Source organism: Pholcus phalangioides, unplaced genomic scaffold (genome assembly GCF_987345545.1).
Source record: "Pholcus phalangioides strain wild (caught in Gottingen) unplaced genomic scaffold, Ppha-v1.0 ptg000022l_1, whole genome shotgun sequence".
NCBI classification, from domain to species: domain Eukaryota; kingdom Metazoa; phylum Arthropoda; class Arachnida; order Araneae; family Pholcidae; genus Pholcus; species Pholcus phalangioides.
The window spans coordinates 32,749,955-32,777,791 of record NW_028301615.1 but is presented as its reverse complement, the minus strand read 5'-3'; the positions used below and the strand labels follow the sequence as shown (position 1 = coordinate 32,777,791).

Here is a 27,837-nt window from a genome sequence, read left to right as displayed (position 1 = left end):
TGTGAATATAGATACCACATTATAAGTTGTTGGCCATCAGGCTTCATGGAAATTTTGTTTTTGGTTAGCAAAAATGCCTGAATTGTTGAAGATCCTTAACGCAAAGTCAGAAAATTTCAACTACTATCAAAATCAAGCCTATTTGGAGTCTTACAAAAGGCCTTGGCAGGCTAACATTTCATGAAGCTTTATAATGTCTTTGAAGGATTTTGAACTGAAGATGAGCTTTCAGTAGAAAGTTTTTACTCACTAAAATCATATCCACTTTTGCTCATGTTAATGTAAGAAAATAGGACGGAATCAGGTTATTAATTCAACTAATTTATTGTTATTCTGTATCCACTTACATATAAGTTTGACTTAATTATGTTTCTCAAAGAGATTCCGAAACCCAAAACCATTAGAAATGGCATTTACTCAATTTTTTCCCATCATCAAGCAATAGATAGTTTGGGTAATCACTTGACTGATTCAATGAAGGCACAAGATGCAACAAGAAATAATTGTGACCAAACACCTTTGCTGACATTAGTACAGAAATAGCTTTAAAACAAAAAATGCCAAAAACAAATGCAAGCTTAATGCTGCATGACCATACATATATAATCACATCTCTCCATCATAATAAAACTTCAAGCTCGTGTAAAATCACAAACGTATAGCCTACTTGCTGACTGATTCCTAAATTATCAGTATCGATTCTGATTACTTGAGTGAATTAATATTCAAAATTACACATTTCTATTAACTCTTTTAGGGCTTTCACTTTTAAAAAAATAAAAGCTAATGTATGTATAGTATCAGCTTAAATGTTGCCACTCCTATTCCAAGGAACACTTAATCGCAAATTATCAAGCGTTCTCACATACAAGATTATATAAGCATTCAATCATTGCTAAACTAAAATAAAACAAAACACAATGAGATTCCATCAATGAAAAAAGAAAATTTCTTTGCAATACTTGAAAATCAGGTATAATTAGTAGAATGAACAACTATTAAAATTAGTTGGTAAAAAATTATTTCTACTTTCGGTATAGATTTAAGATACCATAATTTCCTACCTTTGATCTGCAGATTAGACATTCAAAAAAACACCTGAGTTTTTCAGGAAAAATTATACATACTGCTCTGTATTATCTACAGGTTTTTTTTTCTTCCGTAGATGTTGCAATAAAGTTAGTTTTGAATATAACTCATAGGAAATATTTTGTTCAAAGATTCACAGATGTTACATATAGCTGCATGTAGAAAAATCAAATGAATCAATCTTCTGAGAAAAAAAAAACTTGAACAAAAAAACCTCTCCAATTTCTTAAGGTTTCATTTTCGGTGAAAAATATGCAGATTAAAGGCCACAGGGGACCAGGGGGAAACTGTTTTTCTAAGTAGTAAAATTTGTGTATTGAATATACCCCTGCAGATCATCGGCAGGAAATGATCATAATTTAAATTGAACTGAAGTGAACAATAAGTGAAAAAATACACAGGTTACAACGTAACAAAAACACTAAAAAATCAAAGAAGATTATGAATTGATAAGAGTGAAACAAAACAAGTATAACAAAAATTATGCATACAAACTCTGATTATAACAATGAAATTCAAGATTTGGCATTTTTGATAATGTTTCGAATAACTGAGAGAAATTTTGCAGTTGGGCAAGGACAGAACAGCCGGATATAAAAACATATTCCAATACTTGGTGATGGTAAATGAATATCAATGCAAATTAAAAGGCATTAATGCAGTGATTCTCAAGCAATGTGTCTCGGCATTTCAGGGTACCACAAGATATTTTGGAGAATAAATTAGTGATTGGGATAGTGATTCTATACTGACATTAGGGCACCACTATAGCTTTTCAAGATCAGATTTCAGTGTTATTGGGAATTTGAAATAATAATCTCAGTCCCAATGATGTTAAAAACGTAGATTAAAAATCCCTGCATCAGTAAATATATGTAACAGAATTTCAAAAGGAAACGTAAGAACAAATAACCATGTTGTACATTTGGTAAAACCGTAAAGTATAGTAAGTTGTCGAATAAGTTTAATACTACTACGTAAAAAAAAAAAATCAACACTAAAATATGAATATACAATTACACTAATAACATGTGTCAACACATAATCTACAACAAAATATAACTATTCAAAAAAAAAAACTGGTATCAAGACCAAACAACAATGGAACTTTGCTACTAAATGAGTTTGTGGTGTAACGAAAATACTTTGGCTTAAGGAACTGCTACTAACCTGAAACATAATAATAACAATGTGTTGAATTCCTTTGAGTATTTGAACTTATTCAAAAACACAAATTGTCATAATATAATCATAAGCACTATTGCTAAGTTCATTATTCCCCCAACACAATTTTTTTTCTTCTTTTTTTTTTTTGTCTTTTCAGACTATGTATCTATACATACACTGTACATATATTCATAGGTAACTGTACAAAAAAAAATAGGAAACATCAATCTGGGCAATGAATAGGCATCTTCGGTATAAACTCCACCAACAGAACCTAATGGAGAGTGAGAGAGGAATGTGAAGGACAAATTATAAATCAATTCATAAAACTTTATGTGAACAAGAAAAAATTTATAATTGTAAAATAAGAAGTATAAATGGTTATCTTGTCTGTTTCCTATCAGCAGGAATATGTTGAAACCGGGGCTGTACCACCACCTCCTCATTTTTAACAAGAATCTGCTTCATAACTGCAGAGGTGGTCTTCAGTCCATAAGATGGGAGATTTTATAATGAGTTCCACACATATATTCAATTTCAATTTTTTTCAATTTTATTTCAGTTCAATATATGTCATAAATTACATATTGTTACAATGTACAATATATTATTAGTCTATAAGAGGTCGGTGCCTATACAGTCGACCGTAGACAAATTTTTATGATCAAACTTTTAGTAAAAGGAAAGAGTAGATGCTAATTGTTTAAAAGAAAATACATCCATACATCAAACAGTTATAAATAATTATAAATACACACACACACACACACATTCGTAGTTATATACAATTACAAATACACATTCATTATATTGAAATACAAATCTCATAGAGAAACATATTCAATACATATATATCTATAGTGTTTTCTTTCTGTTTTTAAGAAAATAATCTGGGTCCCCTGATTATTGAACAAAAAGACAATTTTTTTTTCTACACGAAATTCTATTCTATATCTATTCATGCTTTGATAGTTTTTTTTACGATCTGGACAATAGTTTTGCTGATAATCTTCTCAAAAATAAAAAAGTAACATGTTTTTACTGCTGAATAAAGAATTCGCCCAACTTTCCCAGTTATCGAAAAAGAACATCAGAAGATTGTGTGGGGTATTGAAGAGGGTTTTGTAACCTATATGCACTTGCATGAATGTATTGCATGGCCTCACATGTTGGGGGTGGGAGATGGACAGGGCTACAGCCTGGTGGCCTGGAAAGAATCAAACCATTTTTTTAATTCTTACTTAGGAAGAGACATGTAAATTGCCCTCTGCACATCAGGAATGAACAAATCTATTGCCTAAGGCATGCAAAAGTTTTGGCTGGGCATGTATTTTTATTTCAACTCATGAAAGACAAAATACTGCTTTGGGCATATATTATTTTTAATTACATGCAAGTTTGGGAATCTATATTTTTGGAGAGTGGTCCAGCCCTGCTGGGCACACCAAAGATCCTGGTCAGGGACCTCGATGCATTGCATAAGAATACAAGCAGAAATTCACCTGAATTACACTGAAAATACACATGCACCTCATTCATATTTCTCTGCAGAACATCTAACAAATTGGTACATGTTGGAATGTGTGTATCCATGTTGTAAACCTAACACAAAGTTTGTTTCTGTGTAATACTTGTTATGTGTAGTGCTGCCATCAATTTTTTCAACCGTGAGTGAAGTGAAATGATTGAAGATTTTACCATTGTAGGTAAATGATACATATGATACAGTTGAACTCGGTTTTAACGTAATTGGCGGTTCTGACTAATTTCCCTAGAGACATTAAAGAATCTGGCTTATTATTACATCAATGAAAACACAGACCTCAGATATAATGACATGTTAGTTCATTTTTTCCATTGGCACATTATCAAAATTAGGGTGATAATGCATGACACGTATACGGAAAATTTCATAATTCTGCCCTTCTTGACTTTTTTTAAATAAAAAAGGGCTCCTTCTTTTCACTGAAGTTGATTCATAACCTTTATCAAGATCAGGGATGAAGATATAATTTGCTTAATTTATAGATTATATTATGGTAATTATGACTATAAATATCAATATTAATCTCGCATATATCATATTTTAAGTGCCTTCTTAACGCATGGACTGATTTCAGCACGACCTGGGGGCTTCAAGTGCAGAAAGAGCCTCATGAAAATGAGATCTGGTCGAATTTTCAATAGTGAGCATGTAAATTGGGTAGCGGGTATTTTCAGCCAGGTAGGGGGCCCAGACAGAAAAATTACTTTGCCTGGAGGACTGTGATGCATGCTGTTAAAATGGCTGTGGCCATGGAAAACTCCCCCCCCCCCCCATTTACAGTGAAGTGGAACCTGTACAAAACGAATGTCAATAGACTGAAATAATATTCCGTTATAGACAGATTTACGTTTTTTATAAAGGTACAAATAAAAGCACTAATCATTGAACAGACTACATTTTGATTCTGTGTAAGACAGGTTTCCATCTCATACAGTGTCCGTCTTAGACAGGTTTCACTGTAATACATTTCAAATTACTGCAGATTTGCTGTAGCCTGCATTTCTCACCCAGAGTTAGTTAAAAGGAATAATTGGCAATTTTACTGACAATCTGCAATATTTTCACTGAGAATTAGCGATGAACCGTATTTATAATCTTGATTTCCCTTTTTTTTCCAGATGAAATATGGTCACCCTAATTATAATAAAACAATAACTTCATGCACACTGCTTTGATTGAATTTAAGATTTTTTCATATTTGAAGTCTTGAAAACGTCTACCTTGTTTGTAACACCATTTCAGTTATAACGACAAAATTTCATGGAATCTTTGAATGTTATTATTATCAAGTTTGGCTCCATATGATCAGTGTCAGGGTTGGCAAGTTTCTGACGGTTTAAACCACAGTTTAATCTGTCACGTCAAAAACCTTTATCAAAAACCTCAAATATTGCTTTTAAATATAAAAATTCCCATTGGAAATACACACTTTAATTGCATGTAATGTTTAAAGTGACTATATTATACAAAGAATAAATATTTAATATAATTGTAAAGTAATTTTCTGTTCTCTACAAAATTATTTTGGGCAATATATGTTTTTTTTCTTATAAAATATACAATTTGAATAAAGCATAGCATAAACACTGAATGGAAAATTATGGAATGATTTGACATTCTCTGCTTAAAGACGATTATAGACCTTCCAAAATTTTGTCAATTGCTTATATATGTGCAGTGACATAAACCATCTGCTATACTCTTTTTACAACAGATAAGTGTTCAAAAAACTTTATTGCATCATATATGTAATGCTGATTTCTGTTATTATTAAATTATCTAGATAATTACCGATACTTAAAACGATACTCTTATTTTGCATAACATTGAAATATATCTAGCGATCAAAATACTAAATTGTAGGACTAAAATGTCATTTAATTTGGCAATGCTAGCTCGTATATGGTGCTTAAGAAGCTCCTGTAACTTATCCTTAGTCAAACTTAGTTATTCCTACTTTTGCACTATGATATGGTTTTCCAATCGAAGCTGTATGTAAATGTGCAAAACAAATGCTTTTTGTATCAAGTCCTGTCAGCTCTGCTTTGGTTGAAAATACTTTTTAAAACTCTTTAGTGAATTCATACACACTAAGCTCAGAAATTTTTAGGTGAAAATAAATCAGTTTAATTAGTGTATTAATAGATGCTGCGTGAGTATTTTTATATGGAATAAAATTTTGGGCAGATTCAGAAAATTTAATATATCAAAAAATAGATACCTTTTCTCCGTAATTATAATTTTGAATATAAAACCCTTTAATCTACATAAAAAAGTAAATGTTTTGTTATTTAACATATCTGTCAAATTAAAAAAAACTATTTGACAACATTGACAATAAGTTTTTGACTGTTTTAATGCTAATTTAGTTTCTGAAGCCAAAAACCTAACTGATGCTCTAACATACATATTTTGAATAAGAAGCTGTATTCTTCTTCGCAAATTGAACACAGGTAATGATAAAGGCTTAGATAAATAACCATAAAATTATATTTTATGTTATAGACTCATGTTGAAAAATTCAAAATTACAAATTATAATTAATATTTTGTTTTAATTATTGTGACAAATTAATTTTTAAAAATAAAACATTGTAATATGCAAAAGACTAAGTTTATCATCATGTAAGAAACCCTATTGTGTTCAAAACATTATCAAAAAACATTCATTTAGGTTTTTGATGGTTTTCAACAGTTTTTGAGTTTAAACCAGTTTTTGATGCCAAAAATCCAACCCTGATCAGTGTGGTTTTGAATTGAATAATATCATGCAGAAAAAAGTTTTTTTAGTTCACAATTCACCCCTTCGCCTTCCCTCCTGAATTATCTTGACATGCATGTGGAAATTTAAATTATAAATTTATAATTTTTACATGAAATTGAAATATCTGACTTACATATTCCATCATGCTATTTGAATCACACCATTGCTTATTTAGCCTCCAATGCAAACCCAACTAAATGAAAAAGAAATTGAAAAAAAAAAATGCATCACTTCTTTAATGTTACAAAAAATAGATATACACTTTGCAGATTCGACAAAAATGAAGAATACTTCAAAAATACAAATACAGTTGTTTATAATACATAAGAAAAGATGCACCACTTCACTGTTTCTTGAAATATCACTTTGGGATATTACAGCCATCTTTTACGAAATGCCTAGCAGGTATCTAAACACTGTGTATATTTTACAATATAAGCTTTTCTTAACCGTTTAAGTGGTTTTTAAAATTTTCCTGATTCGCATTATAACTGCCACAGGGGAAATCACTACAACCTTCTAGAAATTAACAACTATTTTCAAGAATATTTTTTTTCCTATTGCCTGATAAATGCTTCCCCCTCTCGAAACACGGAAAATGATAAATAAAAAAAAATAACAGGAAAACTCTATTATTTTCTGTTATCTATGCTGTACAAATAATCCTTCCTATACTATCTCGAAAAACATTGTCTCCCTCCTTCTTGTATCAGACTTTGAACAAAAAGCTGACTCTACCCACTGGCAGTTGATAGACAGGTTAGGGCAGTGTTTCTTAACCTTTTCAGCTCATGGCCCCCCCTGTCCTATCCAGGGCCCCCCTCTACCCTCATTCAAGAGTGAGATACTTTCTTTTTTTTTTCTTATGAATGGAATTTTAATAAATCAGATCAATCTCTGGAATCCTGGCTAAGCACGGATTCAAAAATGGTGGATTATCATCCCTCCCATGAGTCAAATTATATATTAAAAAATGGTCTGTGTAAAATACGGCACGATCCAACGAACATGCACGATAAATCGACCCTCCCAGCACATCAAATGTTGCTTTGGCGGCCCTCCATACTTAGCTGGAAATAACAGCTTACATATGAAAATCATAGTACCAAATCCCATATAGTGCAGTCCCCTCCCATTATAGACATGAAGACACGGATCATGCCCACATAGACCCAAGGGTTAAGATACCCCTGGTTCTATGGACGGATCTGATGAATTCCGAAAGCAGTAATATTTTTCAACCATGTTTCACTTTTAAACCTTTTCTAATCACAGCTCTCTATAACTCCCTTCATCACCTGTCGTGGATCACCTTTCTTCTCATTTTCTCCCGTGGCCCCCCTAGAATATCCCAGGACCGCAAGGGGGCCATATGGCCCCAGGTTGAGAACCACTGGGTTAGGGGATAGAAAACATGTTTGACTGTGAAAGCAACTTCAATACAGTAGCTGGGCTCGCCATTGCCGAAACTAGAGAGTTTCAAAGAGGCAAGATATTTTGAGATTGCCCAAATGAAAAACATTAAATTAGATGAGATATCTCGTTATTTTCACTGTAAGGGTTAACTGGCTGATGTCTGAAAACTGGTTAATGTGAAAAGTGGCCAGCAACTTTACAGAGTAGCCAGACTTCGGACTTTTGCTGTAACATAAATATACAGGCAAACTTGGCTAATTTAAACTTTGTTAATTCAAATTTTTTGATAATTTGAATATTGGGAATTCCTCGAGTTACTAATTCATAATAATGATGAAATCACTCGTTTAATTTGATTTTTTTCCTCATGCTTTGGACAATTCAAAGTCATAAGAAGTCAACTCAGATATGTTATTTGCAAAATTTCTCTATTTTAAAATTCCAAGTTAACTTTTACTCAGACTTTTTTCCCCATGATTTACTGATCTTTTCCAGAATGTAACACATGCCCTTCATTTAAACATAAAAAATCACAATACAAAAAATCTGAACTTTTTTGGTTTTAAGGAGGAATGATTATAGTATCAGTTTCATATACTGGTGATTCTCGTTGCAGTTGGCATTTTACCAAATACTGAATGACTTAATTAGCACATAGCAATTGCAGATACAAATGTCACTACTCAAGAAATATGCTTGTGTGAGTGTGTCTGATGTGGTTTTCTACTAACACAGAATTTTTAAAAGCTGGAGTGCTGAAATCCAAGGGACTTTTCTAGTAAAATGTGTTGAAGATTTTACTCTAGCATTTTTGTTTTTTTTCTTTAGAACACATTTTTCATTAATGTAACATTTTTCACCTTGTCTAAATGAGGTTCATAAGCTTGTTCAACTCTAAAAAACAAATGGTTGACTTACAGATGTGAATATTGATGACAAGTACACTTTAAAGTCACATTGAAGAGGTTGAAAATTGATCTTAAAAAACAATAGTGTTCCCTATTCCAACACTTGCAGAAACAATGACCATGTTAGAAATTGGGCTGTTAAAGCTTGAAAATCATGTCTTTAATTTTTTAAATCAACCTGAAGATCTTGTGCAATGTTTAAGAGCAGCCAAAAAATATTACAAATTTATGAATGAAATAATTTTTGCAATCGTTTATGGTTTTATACAAGCACTAGTTGCAACAAAGGGAAAATTGGCATAGTAAGTGATAACATTCAATATATTTTTCATAATTATCAAGAGTTCTTGATGTTTTTATGAAAGTATGGTCATCCACAATATTGATGAATTGGATATTCAAACTTTTTTGTTGTCGTCTTGAGATTCAAATTTAACCAAGTTTGACTGTATATGGAATGCACCAAAATGAAATAATAAATACCAATTTGGATTTTTTTCAAATTGATAAATTGAATTAGGTTGTCATTGGAGCCCAGTTGCACAAGTTTATTAACACTTACTGCTCAATAAGTCTTCCCCCCCCCCCCCACCTTTTAGAGCACTCACGATTCCTATATATGTTGTACCTATAGCTGCTAACAGTTTCACAGGATTGCTCCAATAGAAGAAAACGGGGACTTATCTCCAACACCTCTTCATATACAGACAACTAACTCAAAGCATTATAAAAATACAAATCGCTAAAAAAAAAAAAAAAAGTATACGTGTTCTTTTATGATGTTATTTCTGAAAATACAAAAAATACGTCATAAAAAGCAAAACTGAATAGTTTAGTCCTAATTTAACAAAGAAAGTTTGTTTATGCAAGAAAATCTGTGATCCAGTAAAGATATTGTCATATAGAAAAATGCATCAATTAGAGGCTCTACATGAAATATATTACAAATGATTAAACTGCAAAAATGTGTAGAAATGTATTCAAAATTACTTTGTGATATAGATGACTGTTTTCCCATTCAAGTACTTTCTCTATGGAATGACGTGTCTGTGAAAAAATAAAATGCAAAATTAGTGAAATGATTTTGCTACAAGAACTTCATAATAAACTTCAGATCAGTGTTTCCCAAACTTATTCAGCCCATCGCCCTCTTTTCAAAAACAAAATTTCTCATCGCCCCCCCCCCCCCCCCCCTGGAACAGATGTTAAAAACCCACATATTAAAAAGTTGAAAGATGCAGTGGCGAATTTTCGATTTTTTTCGCATAAATGTTTTCCTGAAACATTTCTAGTATAAAAAGGGTTAGAAATTCTAAAATAATTACAATTAAGAAAATTACAGTAAACTTCATTGCAAAACGAAAAAAAATTAAATTTGTGAATTATAAAATTATAAACATATGCATTTAGTTGCATTTATTGTGGTCAAAGTAATATTCACATCACACAAAAAATATCCATTAATGCGCAAAACTACAATTGTTACTTAGTTTTAATAAAAATAATTTTATTATTAATAGATGTTTTCTAAGTGATGATTGTCGCTTGGTTTTACTATGCAGTGTTCTCAAATCCTCACAATTGAATATCTGTAGGTGATTTTGATTTTTGTCGAAAGATTTGTGAGTGCATTGAAACATCTCGCACATGAAAAATGTTAGGCTACATTAGAACCTCTCAATAACAGACACTCATGGTAGGGCCGTCTTAAGAGCATCATGGACCCCCCGTCAAGTGATTTTTCTGAGGCCCTACCTGGGAACTTCTCAAAAAATTCAACTACTTCTCGTTTTTCTGAGCCCCTTCTTTTCTTCAGGAGCCTATGCGTTAAGATGGCACTGACTCACGGGACCGAAAATTTTCGCCGCTAACAAGGAGTGTTCGTTAATGGATAGTAAAATAATCAGTCTCAACGGGAGTCCGGAGTCCAGTTTGCATAATTCAAAAAGTGTTTGATAACTGGAGGTGTCTCTCACTTCTTTCTTGATTAAAACTGACAAGCATCGGGGGACTACAATTGACGCTCTCCCTCTTTGGTTTCTTCTACATATAATTCCGAATGACAATCATTCTAAATAGTTACCATTGTTTTATGAATATATCTGAAAGCTCATTAGATTGCAATGAATTTCAACCCTTTCAGCTCAAACATATTAAAAGAAAAAAAATTCTGATGAAACCACGCTAATTAAACGTAAAAACACAATAAAAAATACTTTCAGAGGGATATGACTGATAATATAATTATATATCCTTAAGTAATACTATCAATATAGAGCGCAAAAAACCAACGATGTTCACTAAAAATACCCGGAAATTCATTGGTGTTTATTTCCGTGTATTTTTAAAGAATAGCGATGGTGTTTTGTGTTCTACATTGCTAAAAAGGAAATTTCATCATACTATTAATATGCTACGATGTTTAAGAATGAGTCGATTTCGAATTGAGTAAAATCACTCTTGAAAGGTTGTATGACACTGCATCGTTTTCTTTCAAGGAAAAACACTACATAAGTCACAGTAAAAAAAAAAAATTCAAGTCAAAAAAATAAATTTCAATAAATTTTCTACTAAACCGACACCATTGCGAGAAGAAATTTCTATCATCTGATGCTGAAGGAGCGTGTATCCCCCCCCCCTATTCTTCGCAATATTCGAACGAGAAACGATGCTTGTTTGCGGAGATAGTACCAAAATTTCCCTTTTATCCTTATTGTCATAATCAGTGTGGTTACGGATAGTGCTCTTGATAAGCATTAATAGATAGTATAGGCACCAAAACCTAGGAGCTGAGGCCCTTTGCGCCCCCCCCCCCCCCGCAATTAATTTCTAAAAATAAAATGCAATGCATGTTCTCTCTGTCCTGCGTACACGCTTGTCTCGTGTATACGGGACGACAAGCAACTTTATGCCTTTCCCCCTCCCAGTGGCGTCGGAGCCAGGGGTGCTGTGGGTGCTCGAGCACCCACGGAAGTTTGTAGAACGGGTCTGAGCACTCACAGAATTGATTCAAAAATCGAAGTTTCCTACATTAATCTCAAGATGGGCACCCACAGGTTCGAAACACTTCCAACGCCCTGCCCCCTCCAATATTTTTTTCATGTCGGCGCCTCTGATAGATAGTACTGCCCAAGTGTTTTACATAAGTCATGAAAATCGGTCAATATAAGAGGATTTAGTAACATCAAAATTTTGATGAAAAAAAATACATTATTGTACTTACTGCGTGAATTCAACAAACATCTCTTCCGCATAACATTCATTTCTTTTCGGACACCATCGAAATTACAAATAGAAACACAAAGGCCCCAAGAGGCAAATTGTCCAACGAGGTGGCTGAAGCTGATATGCATGTTTGAACCATGAAATGGAGGTCCATCCTTCAGTGCCGTCTTAACGCATTGGCCTACCCGGGCCTCACAAAAGTGAGATTTGGTTGAAATTTTCTATAATTTACGTGGTAGGGCCTCAGAAAAACCACTTGGCCCGGGGGCCCATGGTGCAGATGGCCCTGCCATCTGTTGTGTAACAAACACTTTAGGTATGTGACTTTTTTGCACGAAAATTCAAGACTGCTCATCTGTTTTCTGAACATTGTTCAGCGGTTGTCAAAAAATCGAATAGAATGCTTGGTCTCATTTTCAAAAAGGTCTCTTCGCGTTCTCCTAAAGTCATTCTTCCGCTTTTTCGAGGCTTAGTTCGTCCTGGACTGGAGTATGCTGTAAGGTTTTGGAGACCATACCTACAGAGGGACATAGACTTGGTTGAAGGGGTGCAGAGAAGAGCTACGCGTGTCCTTATTGGCACACAGGGCTTGAGTTATGAAGAAAGACTTCATTTTTTGAATATGTTTACATTGGATGAACGCAGGTGTCGAGGAGATATGATCGAAGTGTTCAAAATTTTCAATGGGATGGATAGGATGGACCATGAACTTTTAGTACACCGCCAATCGACTGCTTTTACAAGGGGACACCAGTATCGATTGGTGAGGGACAATGCAAGGTTATGGTGTCGCAGGGAATTTTTCTCCAATAGGGTTGTTAATAAATGGAATAGCTTACCCCCGGAGGTAGTAAATTGTAACACAATTGACACGTTTAAAAAGAAATACGATAAACATGTTGGGGTAAATCGAGAAGCTATCCATTCTTAGAATAAGACAACCATAAGTATTCTTTATGGGCATTGTATAATATTTTATCATGTGTATATATTGTTTGTAATTTGTGTTAATTGCATTTTTAATTGGGTTGCTGTATTTTTGAAACATATGACAACCATATTTTTATGGGCATCTTTTTATCAGCCACCTCGTTGGGCATTTTGCCTGTTGTGGCGTTGTATTTGTATTTGTATTTGTATTTGTAATTCATAATTTGGTACTTCCACACACGTTATCTTTGGGTTTAAGTAATTCAGGAACTTAAACGAATACATTACAAAAATTTTCTATTACCGCAGTTCCTCAAAGTGAGCATCTGGGTTCCTAGTGGTGTCGTGACGAGCTGTTGACCATTGATGTTTGTGTCTGTTCCCAAGCGGTTCTTTTATTTAAAAAAAAACCAGAATGCAAAAAAGCCATAGCCGTAGGTGAATGAACAGGGATGCTAAAATCATGCCCCCACCTTGTCGCAGGGTCCCAAGGCTAGGCTCTTTAGTGGGCCACAATCTGTATTGAATTTATAAGGTGAAAAAAAAATAATAACGAGAATCTTCTCGGGGCCCTGAAACCAGAACACAGATACCAGCTGCACTTTTTTGGGGGACGATAGCTCCAATAATGAATAGTTATTAGCAAAATCAGTCATTCCCAGATGGTGTTGAAATCTGCGACAGAAGGCTTTATTGATCAATTACAGCAGATGAAACAAGTACAACTACTGTGTGCAAATATTAGTTGTTTTTTTTCGCCCATAGGCACGGATATTTACGAAGGCTTTCTTCGGAAAAGGATCCCAGTTTTCGAAAAGTTATTTTTTCCTCTCGTCCTCCCATCGCCCTCTTATGCTCATTCATAGCCCCCCCCCCCCAATCGTGTCTGTAGCTAGTATCGCCCCCTTGAATAGTCCCATTGCCCACTTTGGGAAACACTGCTTTAGATCATGCATACTCAACCCATGGCTTTATGACCTCATACTAAATATTATCACCCACGGCTGTACAAATCCCAGGCAAAAGGTTTTCATGGTAACTACAATATAAGCACAATGGTAGCAGATATTTTCTATGAACAATAACTAAATTGTGAATCATAACAGGCCAACTATTCCGACCACCAGGCAAAGATTTCATATCGGATAAAATTTTGATAATACCACACTGTGCCCAATCCAAGGCACTTCCTTATATACCTGGGTGTGAAAAATTCTAAGATGAACACTGTGTATACTCAGGATTTTCCCAATTTTTTTCTCTTATTCTAGGAACACTAGAGGTCACCTATTGAAATTGGTCAAAAGATTGAAATTCCAGCAAAGAATCTTTTTAATAGCATTGGTACGGCCCCATTCCCTGACAAGAAAGAGGCAACAAAGCTTCAACTAACAGACTAACCCTTGTATTTTAGTTCTCTTTCATGCACACACACAAAAAAAATCATTTATCAGTTGTATAAATTTAGTAAAAGATCAGTCAAATTAATAGGAAAAGCTACACTTACCCGTTTGCTTAAGCATATGACAGGCCATAGTGAGCATCCTAGCGTACAACAACAGCATAAACATCCACAAAATAGCCACTTTACATTGACAGGTAATGTCTTCCGAAGAACAGAATTCACTCTTGATATCGAGGCTTTATATTCCTCTGGTGCAACCTTAGTTTTAGAGGAGGCAAAAAATAACATGGTTCTTATACTTTTGAATAACAGGATCATTCAAATAAAATTGACCTAAATCATGTCCTCAGCAGTTTACACGAAATATATTATGTATAGAAACTTTTTTTTATTTTTGTCTTTTTCTATTTATAGTCCTGTCTGATATTTTAAATTCACATGAACAATTTTTTTTTTCCTTGAAAAAATGTCTTTCTCATGGCTGTCCCCCCATCCCATTTTTCAAATTTTAAAATAACTTTCTATCTTAAAACAAAAATATATTCTTATTTTTAATTATATATATTTTTTAGGATCAATGTACTTTGGAATTTTTTTTCATTATTATTATTTTAAATACTTCTTATCAGTTACTTTTGCAGCCAAATGAAAAATTTCCCTGGTTTTTTTTCATTTGACATTTCGAACATACCACTACATAGCCAAAAAGTCAATCCACGTAATAGTTTAGACATTTTCTCGAATTTCTAGAAAAATACTAAATAAATCACTCTGAAATTTTGGTTACATGTACCCTATGTTGGTACTCACAATTTCCAGTGAAAATTTAGTTATGAATGCATTTAGGGGACTGACAAAAAAATTCAATAGGAAAAACTATTTTTGATCAATCCTGTATTAAAAAAAGCTGAAAATGACCTTAACTTCAACAAAATATTGCACTAACTTTATGCAATACGCAATACTTCTGTGCATTTTTGTGAGAATAGAATGTTGTATTCATAAAAATATGTTTTCCATAAAAATTCCAATTTTCATCATGTGTTTTTTTGTTTATAACATGTAGTTTTTTCAACAATTTTTTACAAAATTTGCAGAAACAAAAATTAACTATACATGAAACACCCCAAACCAGAATGTTTAGCACTGTTTTGCGACGAACCCTCAGCTGACTGGAAATGTTCTGCGGTAAAAATCCCCATAAGTGTAATATAGCGGGGGGGTTTTTTTTTTTTTTTGGCACTTTTTCTTAAATTTCTGCCAAATTGTTCTGCAGTAGCGCTAATTGTTCTGTGATGCTCGATGCAGATTTTGGCACATTCAGCTTTGGGGATGAAACATACTGTATAGAAATTTAAAATGTGACAAATTATTACTCAATGAGACATGAGTATTTTTAGTAAACAATCATTAATTGCACATGTGCAATTAATGATTGTTTAATATAAATTTTATTTTTTTCATGATTTGATTGCCAGGTATGTAAGACAACTTATATGAAAATTCCAGCTACACGCTGTGAAAATTCAGAAAGATAATGGCGATACAGTGAGCAGTAATTTTGAAACTTGCTGAAAGTAACTGAATGATAAAGGGTTTTCAAATTTTTTGTTATTTCATGTTAATATTTTCACATTGTTATATTATTTCTAGGGTAGGGAATCGATTAAAATTATAACTGGTTAATCACAATTTTTTCAATTGATCAATAAAATTTTAATTTAATATATATACTGTATGTATATATATATATTTTTTTTTTTTGTGACCATATAATACTAATAGATGCTATAAAAATAGATTAACAAAAATAAATCAATAGAAAATTGATAACAACAAAGGAGAGGAAATGATTAGTTGGAATAGTTTTACCACAGAACTATACCAGAGATGCCAATGACGCACTACAGTGCATCAAATACCCAGAATTTTGGAAAAGAATGCTTAAAAATTTCGTTCACGCGTCCTGCAGGGTGCATTTTTCCCTAGTTCCAAAGTAAAAAAATGTAGAGAGAAAAAAAACCTCCCCAACCTTCTTTTCCCCTTTTCTTCTTTTTACCGTCTATCATGATTGCACGACCTTGACAAAAGTGGTTTTCCAACTTTATATACTGTGTACTGTATTGATATACATGCAGGTTGTTGAAGAATAAGATGATTGATATCTAGTTGCTTACCTGAACGAGAGCATGTGTACCGAATTTTCAAATTTCTGAGTTTATATTCTCCCGTGGGTTACTCCTCCTCCCGTTATGGTACTTTAACATTTATCTGCCAGCATTCAAAAACAGTGTCTACATGGCGTAAATTCACCTTATTCCTACAAGATTGCGGATGTACATTTATATAAAATCTTAAAGGATTTGAAACGCCTGTTCAAATTGTAAAACATTTTCCAAAATCATTCAGAAAAAATCTAATCTGTAAAAACTCTACCTTGAATATCCACAGTTTTGTCATCTAGCTGCTATGTGATAGTCACCATTTCGCATTGTGAAAATCACGGGTGTGTACGCAGAATCAGCTATTGGAGGGGCACAAGGATTTCCCACAGAAATTGTGGGTCACTAACACTCAAAAATAATTTTAAATTAACATATAGTATAAGAATGTATTTTTTTCCAATATTTTAATTTTCTATAAAAATATTTTTAATTATTAATCTTCTTGGTGGCATGGGCCTACATTCCCCCCCCCCCCCCTCCAGATTTTCTCTTAGGTGAAAATCCAGGTTGGGAGCCTGTGATTGTGCAGTGGTAATCAGCTAAAAATAAGATTTTTAAGGTTTCTGATTTTGAGTTGGCTATTCCTTTGAAAAAAGCTCTGGTTGCCACACAACGATCGCATTACCAATTTGAAGGATATATGCAGAGCTGCAACTGGGGAGGGGGGAAGCCGGTGGGTCTAGTGCCCCGAGCTCTGGACTAAAGGGGGGGTGCCAAATTCACCCTGAATAACTGCTTCTTCTCCACATTACACAGGCACAAAAATTTGTGCTTGTCCCGTTTGGGAAAGTATCTAGTTGCGGCCCTGGATAGATGGCATCACCTACTGAACATAAAACACACCAAATGCTGGGCAAACAAGTACGCTCTTAAGTTTCACCACTACAAGTCTGGCACAGCTCCCATGTTCAGGTGAGAAAATACGTGGCAGTTAAACAGCAACAGATCAGAGTGGCGGACCATCAGGGAGGGAAAATAAAATCACTCCACCAGGAAATAGCTTCGGAAGGACTTATATGAATGGGGGAATCAGAAGATAAGTGTCAAAATCTCATTTGCTTTAAATTTAATCACAAGATATTATTGAACGAGCTAAGGTTTTATAATGAAATGGAAAATCAATCAGAAGGAATGTATAGATAGATTTATTAGTAAATATATAAATGTGTGCCTCTAACTTTTAATTACAGCGGATCCTGCTTACAACGTTTATCAATGAATGAATGAACGCCAAAACTTTGCCACTGTACTTATCCCGCTGCCGAGATCTCTTCCAGCCCAGCTTCGTGGCGGAGTCTATAACACTTTCACAACGTTTATCAAAAAAACCGTCATAGAAAACGGTGTAAACAGGAAAACACTTGAAGTGCAAAATCTTAATGAGAATTACTTAGAGTTAGGACAACGGAAATAAGTCGAACTAAGTGGAAAAATGTTCTAAATGGGAATGTTATAAGTGGGATCGACGATATATTTGTTTTATATTTATTACATGTGCTAAATTCTATATGTTAAATTCTCAGTGTTAATGGGCTTCTTTGCAAGCTTTTTCTACTAAGTAGACAATGAAAGTAAATTAACCTTTGAAAAGAACATGTTTTTAGAAATTAATTATTTGATTCACAGAGATACCTCCTTCTCCTACCCGGAACATGGCCCGCCGCTCTGTCTCAACAAAGAGATTGAAGCAGGTGATCAAAGACCTGGGGCATGCTGGAAAAAACTCATAGACATACCAATGAATTATGGAGGGGGGGGGGGGAGACCTTATTTTTTTCAAGATAATTTCTTCTTGAGAGGGACCCACTTTCACTCAAAAAAGACCCAGATCTTTTGAATAACCTGGGTCCCAGGACCCAGAAAAATTGGAATACAATGGCATCTCTGTATGCAATCAAATCTTAAGAAAAATCATGATCAGTCAGAAATACTGGACTCAAAAAAACAGATTCTCCTCAATAAATGTTTTACTTCCTAAATTAATAAAATATGGAAATCTGTAAATATATACCTTCCCACAAAGAGCGTTCGGAAACTCTGTGTCAAATCTATTGCTCAGTCCAAACCTGAAAATAATTATAATCAACATTTGCATTTAACTAGTCTATAAAAATAACAATCTTAGTCATTAGATCATTTTCCACACAACTGTTATTCCAATGTAAAACCCTGATATAACGATACCCAGTGAACCAAGGAAAAAATATCGTTGTAGAGGGATTATCCTTATATTGAGAGGCCAGCAGTTTAACATTAGAGTATATACATTTCAAAAAAAGACAAAATATTTCTGTGACAAAATATTGTCACAGAAAGATTTATCATTATATAGAGTATCATTTATTGAGGTATTTCCCCGTACAGTGGAACTTTGGTTAACGAGCAATTTACATAACGAACAAAAATTTCAAACACATTTTGACTCGGTTAACGAGCGATAGTTTAGATTACGACCAAAACTTTTTTGAGCTTTTTTAAAATTTATTTTTACTTTACAACGAAGCTGGTTTTATTTTGCTTTTGCCCACACACGTGTTTTGGAATTTTGGGTAATATTCTCCCCTACAGTCTCCGGTAAGAGTGCCTTAGTCGGAAATGTAACACATGTGCGAGTGTGAATATTTACGATACAAAACTAGATGTAACATCACAGCGATGCGTATTATGTACCTGAAGTTTTTTTTTTAAATTATGCTTGGGAAAAAACTGTGGGTTGATTGCATTATTGAACGTGGTTTTAAGAGGGCTAGCTCATGAACAAAAGCCTGTGCTTGAGGAAAACCATGGACTGGAAGTGCATGAGGATGGCATTCAAGAACTAGTGGTGAAAAATGTCTAGAAGTTGATGGTAGATGAGGTTAAGGATCTCTTTTTCGCTGACCAGCAAGAGTTTATCGACATATCTCATCTGAAGAAGAGAGAAGTAAGAAGGAGTCCCTCACATAAAATGAGATTAGAATGTGGAAATCTGTGCAAAACTCTGTAAGAAAAACCACCCAAATGAAGCTGTAGCAATGTGCAATCTCTCCAAAGAAAGAAAACTGCAATTTACAATTGTCACGAAAAAAGAATAAGTTTGCAAGCAACAGTGAGTCTGTAAATCGTCCTAAACGATAATCCTCGTCTCTCTCTCATTGTTTAGAATAAGTTAATTTGTAAACATTATCGTATTGTACGTTTATTTATGGTGTTGCTTATATTATTCATTTGTATTTATTATATTTTATTGTATTATGTTTAATTATTGATTGAATGCCGTTTTTGTTAGTCATTTTCATGTGAATGACTAATTGTGGAACGAATTATATGAGTTTTCATTATTTCCTACTGGGAAGTTTGATTCGCATAACTAGCTATTCGTATAATGCATGCATTGGCAGGGAATGAATTAAGCTTGTTAACCGAAGTTCCACTGTAGTTCCATTGTCTAACTTTTTGTGTATGCAGCCCCTCTTTGGAAAGAGATTAAAACCGAAATATAGTCTACATTTGTTATAACAATCATGCATTTTTGCAAATGCTTAGTTATAGTGACGGTATGATAAGTCTAGAATTTTCTCCTATTTATTCCATGTTATTTTGCACCAATATAAGAACCTAAAAAGAAACATTCAATCCAATGAAACATCTAAAAATTCTGCTCTGTCCCCACCATTTTTTTTCACAAAGATATGTACACAATCTACATTTTTTTGTTTGCTAAACATTTGTGCAGACCTCAATATTTAAGAATTTGGTACATAGATGTACGTGTTGTATGCATGTTATTAATTATTCAAATTTTGTTATTATTTTCTCACCTGATGTTTCCCTACAAAACTGCTGATATTTTAAAAAATGTATAATACAGTCAAATCCTGTTTTAACGAATACTGTTATAGTGCAAATCTTGTTTTAATGATGATTTTTTAGTCCCTATAGATATGTTTACACAGGAACAATGTGAAAATCCTTTGTAACATAATTTTGTTATTATGAAGTGATTTCTCCAGTCTCTTGGAATTCGTCATAACAGGATTCTACTGTATAATTTTTTATTCCGACTATAAATATGAATTCTCTAACAAGCCTTTTTTTAATGTTTGATATAAAGATCTCCCAACATATTCATCCATTTCCCATGTAATGAAAGGAGGAGATCATTAAAATGAACATTGACTATAATTTTTTTTTTATTAGGCTTTTTCAGGACCCCTTTCCATGTTGAAAAAAATGCTGTCTTATATAAAAATCATATACACAAAATATTAGGTGCCAATATTGGTTTTCTTATCCCCATTTCAACCCGAGATTTATCAGACAGACGTTATCAGGGCTGGACAAATTTCCAAAAACTTACAAGCATGACTTAATACATGCCCAAATCACTATTTTATGAGCTAGAGCAGTGGTTCTCAACTGGGGCTCTGTATGAACTCCTCAGGGGCTCCGTAACTGCTCAAGGGAAATAAAAAACAACAGTAAATTTTTAAAGAAATTATCAATTTTCCAGTAATTAAAATAAATCTAACTTCAATGAATAAATAAAAATTACGTCTATATGGTGCTCCACCGTAGAAATTATTTATCAAAAAGGGGCCACCTGTGAGTCAAAAAAAAGTTGATTACCACTGAGCTAGAGTCAGGAAAGTGATTGAAAAAAAAAACAAACACCACCACACACACACAGGGGCAGCTTGAGATTACTCAAGCAAAGCCTCATTTGCAGCCCCCAAAGACGATCCTGGTGGGAGGCTGATAGGACTATAGCATAGAGCAGTGATGGGAAAACTTTTTAGGAGCGGACTAAAAAACAAAAAGAATAGATCTTGGCAGGCCAGATATATTGATTCATAATTAGAATTTTCATCCTTAGAAATGAAGCTGCGCATATTCTGCAGCGAGCCAGATAGAACTTCTAAGTGGGCCATAGTTTGCCCATCACTAGCCTAGGGGGGGATAACTCAACCCATAAAACAGCTACCCACAAACTATTCATGAGCCATCATGTTTACACTTATCTTGTAAAGATAATGTATAACGAGACGATTTTTGTTAAGAAATTTATTTCAAAGCCGAATTATTTTTTTTCCCATTTGTTTGACTGTTTCGACAAAATTACAATTTGAGAGCACCAGAATGCACACTTACACATTATGATATATATTTTTTGTTTCTGGTATTGCTGTACCACGCCGTCTTTTTTGTCAAGTTTGCTCAACACCTCCATTATCAATGAATTGCTCAAAAGCCTAATGTTATGTGAATTTTTACTGTTGGAAATTTTCAAAAATTCTTGTGTACAATGAAAACCCAAGCTGCTGTCCCATTCAACCAGCTGCCTGGGTACATCACATCCTTTGCACCCTTGCTTAAGTTGCCCTAGCGACCGGTGAACAAATACATGTCCCGGACATCAAACAATACATCTGTTAGACGCTTGCATCCTTTTTGGAATATTGGGGAAGGGGCTTTCGTATCCCTTAAAAAGCTTAGTAGGCTTATTTACCCTCTAAAAACACACATGTAATGCAGTCCTATGCACCTCCCATATAAGAATAAGTACCTCCCTCGTATATGGTGACATAACAAATTTTTTAATATTATCACATTGATCTTTTATTCGCCATTGTAGAATACTTTTCGAAATCCCCAAAGCCAGTACTTGACAAGCATGAAAAACTAGATGCTGCCAAATCTCTCAGGAGCCGAAAATAACTTTTTCCAAGAAAAATGGTCAGCATAATTTTTTTCCAGGCTTTGATGTCAGCACAAAAACACTTACATAAATTCCATCACACCAAAAATTTTGGGGCCAACACTGATTTTTTTAATTACAACAGCAACCTAGGCTTTGTCAAGTCCTGCCCTAAACCCATCATATACCCTCCAGAGAAGGGGTCCTTAACCTTTGGCATACCACAGACACAGACCCCCTTGTACCAATAAAATAAAGGCCAGGGCCTGGCTGTCTCAATAGCACCAGAGTGGTGCAGTGGTAAGATGCTCATCTACCACCGTGAAGGCAATAACATCAGTTCCGTGAATTTGATCTCTGGGAAGACTTTGGAGAACAAGTTCTTTCTCCCACCAAACCTGAGGCAACCACCGATAGATGACGCCTTCATTTCCGACCAAACTCGATTGGTTGGAATAGCTGTACGGCGATATAACCAGAGTTAGTGTGAAGAAAAATAGTGGTAATGAGCCCAGATACCTCAAGTTCATAAGGTAGGCCTAATTCAGTAGCATGATTTTTGAAGGTAAGAATAAAATCAATAGGTAGATACTTCCAGCCTAGTAAGGAGGGCCACAGAATGTAACTTTACCCGGGAGCCCATTCAAAGATTCAGATAGGATGAATATTCAGCCCTTTTGCCGAATATTTGGTCAATATCTGTGTAAAAATCCAGGCACAACAAACTAATTGAAAAACTATATTAATTAGAATTTTTTACATAAATTAAAAATTTGCTGATTATATTTTATTGTACAGTGTGTATCCCTTTCTGCGAAAGAGATTATGTCAGGGTGAATTTCTGAGATAAAGAAAAACACGAAACTGAAAATAGAATCCTACTGCAATAAGGTGGAAGTGCGCATGAATTACACAAGTTCACTAACGGAAAGATGTGCCTAGACAAGAAACATATTAAGCTAATAAAATGGGCAAAGAACATTTAAAGGGGAAAAATAAGAAAATAAGTCGCAAATTTTATGATGCATTACTAATTGAGAGTAAATAATGGTTGAAATTTTTTTGATTAGATGTAAAATTGTGACAAAAATTGATTCATTAAGTAATTACAGTCGAATCCCATTATAACGAACTCCAAGAGACTGGACGAAATTTCATTATAAAAGAATTCCAGGTCTCTGCATTTTTCCTACGTAAACTTATTTAACGAGGATTAGAAAAGTATTCGTTAAAACGGTATTTGACTATATTAAAATACAATACACCTACAGCTGAGATTGGTTAATTTGAATTTCGGATAATGCAAACCTTTACAAACTCCCCTTGAGTTTTCTGTCCAACTTGAGATTAAAATTTTGTGTTTAATTTGAATGTTTTGAATAATTCGAAGTTGAAGGAAAAAAAATTATGATTTTTGTGTCAGCAAATTTAGTTCGGAAAAAATCTGAAATAGGTCAGACTATTTTATTTGACCAAGTTGTTAAACAACAAATTTTCGAAACAAAAATTCTGAATACTCTGTTTTTCTCTATTCTTTCTATGATAATTTAATGTCCATTTTGATATTGTTCAGTTGGAGTGCATCGAGAATGTGTACCACTTGATACTAATCACGTTGTTCAAATTATGGATCAAGGTGTACCATTTAAAATCTGAATATTTTTATAGTCAAAGTACAAATTGTAAATACGTTAATGAAAGTATATTTCATTGATAGCATAAGAATGACAAACAAAATTTCAGAAACAGTTTCGTAACTGTTGATAAAATTTTAATAATCGCTAACTATTATCCCCCTCATGTTTTTAACCGGTGCAGGATAGATTGATTGGATTTTCCATAAATTTAATTTCTTTCCAGTGACTCTTGATTTCGAGTGAATCAAGTTCGGCTTTATATCATCGTTAAATTTGATTATCAGTATCGTGACAGTAAAAATCTTTCAATTACCAGTTTTTAACAGTTATTTAAATAATAAATTGCATAATTGAAATGCAATATCATTTAAAATTACCAATTATTTCAATTTCAATTAAAAACGGCAACTTTATTTATAATTTCGATAAATTTTAAGTAAATCGATATTTGACTGCCAAAATATTCGGTATTTGGCTATTCAGCAAAATCACTATTCGTCCCATCCCTAGAGCCCATGATGCTGTTAAGAAGGCATTAACCATAGAACCCCCTAAATACCGAATAATATTTAGTGTATATAGTATTCCCAACTGCACGATCATTGATCATTTTTGTCATAGCATGGTCATTTTCTGCACACAAGGGGTGATTAGAACCACCAATTTATTGCCGATTCCAAACAGCAGAATTCAACATTGTTTTTTTTTTATATCCACCAACAGGTTGATGCGCTAATCCCTCGGTGTGACTCCCCCTTCACTATTATTTCACGAAACACCAACTCTGGCCACATCGCTATATTGCAATTTACTGCCATTAATGAGTTGGGTTGGGAACGAAGGCACCATTTGTGATCGCTTCAAGCTAATTACAAAAATATCTTATCTATATTTTCCCCAGAATTTGAACCTGCCTGGAACTGCTACGGCAACCTTTATCACTATAAAGGTTGTAGACGAGCATCTTACCACCATGCCACTCGAGTGCACTCTCTCTGCACTAGCAATTGTTTTCCATGATCATGTTGTCAAAATTTCTGTTGTACTCTTGTTTCAGGAAAGTTTGACGTAAATGACAAATCAGGTATCAAACTTGCAACAACTCTAAACGTCACTTGGTACTTTAGGTGAGTATGTTATCAACCACAAGATAAGACTTGGCTACGTTATGTCACGTTGGAAGATTTTATTCAATTCTTTTAAATGAAACAATTACACATCAAGAATAGCTAGTCAGCGACCAAATTTTCAATACTTGAATAGTTCTTCTAGGAAAGAATAAAATCGGCTGATGTCATGTACGGTAGCCAAGCCTCATCTTGTGATTACAGGACTATACCAGAGCTTGATATACAAAAAAAAAAATTCAGCCACCACCTAAATTTCTTATATATAAGCCAAACATGATTTTCACTCAATAAAAATGGTCTGAAATGTTTCCTCAACGTTTCGGGATAAATTCCCAATTAATGGTATACTGGAACTCGATGACTATCTTTTTAATATTGCCGAGCCCGATTTGTTACTATTTGCTAGGGTTGCCGGCGGGGCAATAAGACCTAATAACGTTTAAAAATATGCAGAGAGGATGGTGTTGACAATACATCACTGTTTCGACATAGTCAAAAACTTAGCGACAAAAATGTATACCCTCTACATTGGAAATTGACCCGTTTCGGGACTCAATATCCTCTTCAACTACAACTCTGCAATTGCACATAAAAAAACTTAAGGTGCCAATAACAATTTTCTAGTTGGCATGACAACCTGGCACCTAGGATTTGTCAAGCCGTGGTGTAGGCAATAGGCTACAATTAAAAACAACGAGTTAGTTGTTCTCCTATAAAAACCCACATACTCCACTGAAGGCTTCTCAAGAACCCCTGCTTCAGACATACACCCACTACAGGCTGGGAACTATTTAGATGAATGACTCATGAAATTTTTCATGACTCATACCCGGACTATATATAAGACATTAAATAAGTTTTCAATCGTGGACACGCGACCATTAAATGTCAAAAATTAGACAACTGACACTGTCATGTTCCCAGCTCCTCTGACAACGACTGGCTCCATGGAAAAGTCCAAATATCGCTCTTCCTCTTCTTCGACCTCGAAGATAGCGTCGAATTCGGCCATGTCCATCGTTACGGTTTATCTTCTGCTTCTTTTTTTTGTAAATATCAGGAGTGAAGCGTCCACATTTTCATAAATATCCTCGAAAATTTCGCTCCTCTGTCTTCGAACGGAATCTTTAATCCTCCAATGTTTACCACATTGTGAAATGGAAATTACGTCTTTTGTTGTTGTACCAATACACGTACAGTTACAGTTCGGGTGTTCGAGGACACTCGCGGAATGGACTGGACCAGGAGTGGCTGACCTTTCACCCACGATGCGCTGACCATATTTTACATTTCGACTGTCTGAGCTGGATAAAAAAAATGGCCCTTTTTTTTTATTTTCAAAGAAGCTGGACCTTTATAAAAGTAAAATAAACTAAATAGTTCAATAATAGACAAGTCTCTTGGACATTTAACTTTTCACGTTCAGACAGGAAGTCGAACCTAAGACCTGTTGTAATGTGAGTAAACACTTGTGGTGCAAACAATGGTCAGTGTGCTCTTCTGTATATCGGAAGGTCCTGGGTTCGTTCTCAATAAACTGACCATATTTCCTCGAGAGAAATACGGGACATTGGGATTCCAAATACGGTAAAATACGGGACATCACCAATTACCGCCAAACACGACGCCAAAATAAAACAAAGTTGCAAAATATTGCTGAAATTACGGGAAAATCACAATGGCGGGAAATGATGCATTACTGCAAATTGCAGTGGATCAAACTGTATTCCACGAAAAAAAAAACATTCACCAAGGCAAATGTAGGAGATTAATATTCTCATATATAGTTGTAATTATCATAAAATTAATTTATGAGTTGAAAAATAATGTCAATCTTTGACTTCAATAAAGAATAAAAATTAAAGAAGGCTTCTTGGAAAATACGGGAAAAAACGGGACACTTTTGCCAAAAAGTCGGGACGGCCAAAAAAACAGGAAATACTGGGACTGTCCCGGGAAATACGGGCCGTATGGTCACCCTAGTTCTCAATGAAACCACCGAAATTTCCCCCAAGTTCACCCCTGCATAATGTCCAAAGAATGTATAGAAATCTCTCTCTGCCCCATAGGCTGAAATACGGGGGTGGAGGCGTAAAGATGGAATCCTCTGATCTAATGTATATATGTATTGACATCACCATCGTCCCCCCCCCCCCCCAGACTTCCAAGTCTATCTCCGCCTATGCTCTGCCCTTATCAGACACGGAGCAAGATGCGTCTCAAAAATTTCGTGGCACAAAAAAATATTTAGGGCCTCCTTTGCTCTGATTTTACGGCGGCGGGGGAACAATCGGCATCCATTATTTCTGGAATGTTAAGATAAAATAGCCATAAACAAATTTTTAACACACTAATTTGAATGTTGCTGGAATAACACAAAAAAATTTGAAGATTTAGAATTAAAACTAGGAAAAAAATGTCAGAAATTTTGAAAATTCAGAATTAACTCTAGAATTGATGAAGTTCAGAATTCAGGGAAAAAAATTCCAGCAAATTGATAAAAGCTCAGGATTAAAGAAAAAAAAAATATTTCTAGAGTTGGTGGAAATTAAGAATTAATTGAATTAATAATTCTCTCCCAATATTGATGAAAATTAAGAATAAATGAAATTAATAATTCCTAAATTCATGAAAATTAATAATTCCTAAATTTATGAAAATTAATAATTCCGAAATTTATGAAAATTAATAATTCCGAAATTTATGAAAATTAATAATT

The 27,837-nt window shown here is 34.2% G+C and overlaps 1 protein-coding gene across 1 annotated transcript; it reads right to left on the bottom strand.

The window, feature by feature from the left end:
• Positions 1-310: 310 nt before the first annotated feature.
• LOC149070219 (cysteine-rich hydrophobic domain-containing protein 2) lies at positions 311-26,337 on the bottom strand. The gene is made up of 6 exons (XM_089249843.1): positions 26,027-26,337; positions 18,686-18,740; positions 14,552-14,707; positions 9,880-9,936; positions 6,699-6,758; positions 311-2,530 (listed from the first exon to the last, which is right to left on the bottom strand). The coding sequence occupies exons 1-6, from the start codon at positions 26,134-26,136 to the stop codon at positions 2,480-2,482; spliced, it is 489 nt and encodes a 162-aa protein (XP_089105969.1). The 5' UTR covers positions 26,137-26,337; the 3' UTR covers positions 311-2,479.
• Positions 26,338-27,837: the final 1,500 nt, after the last annotated feature.

What these genes read in the sequence shown, in the direction of transcription:
- LOC149070219 (XM_089249843.1), bottom strand. Translation starts at nt 26,136, where the DNA reads ATGGACATGGCCGAATTCGACGCTATCTTCGAGGTCGAAGAAGAGGAA. An exon ending in GGAGCTGGGAACATGACAGT is followed by an intron (nt 18,741 to 26,026) that starts GTCAGTTGTCTA and finishes AATTATTTTCAG; the next exon opens with GTTTGGACTGAGCAATAGAT. An exon ending in ACAGTCATCTATATCACAAA is followed by an intron (nt 6,759 to 9,879) that starts GTAATTTTGAAT and finishes TTTTTCATTTAG; the next exon opens with TTGGGTTTGCATTGGAGGCT.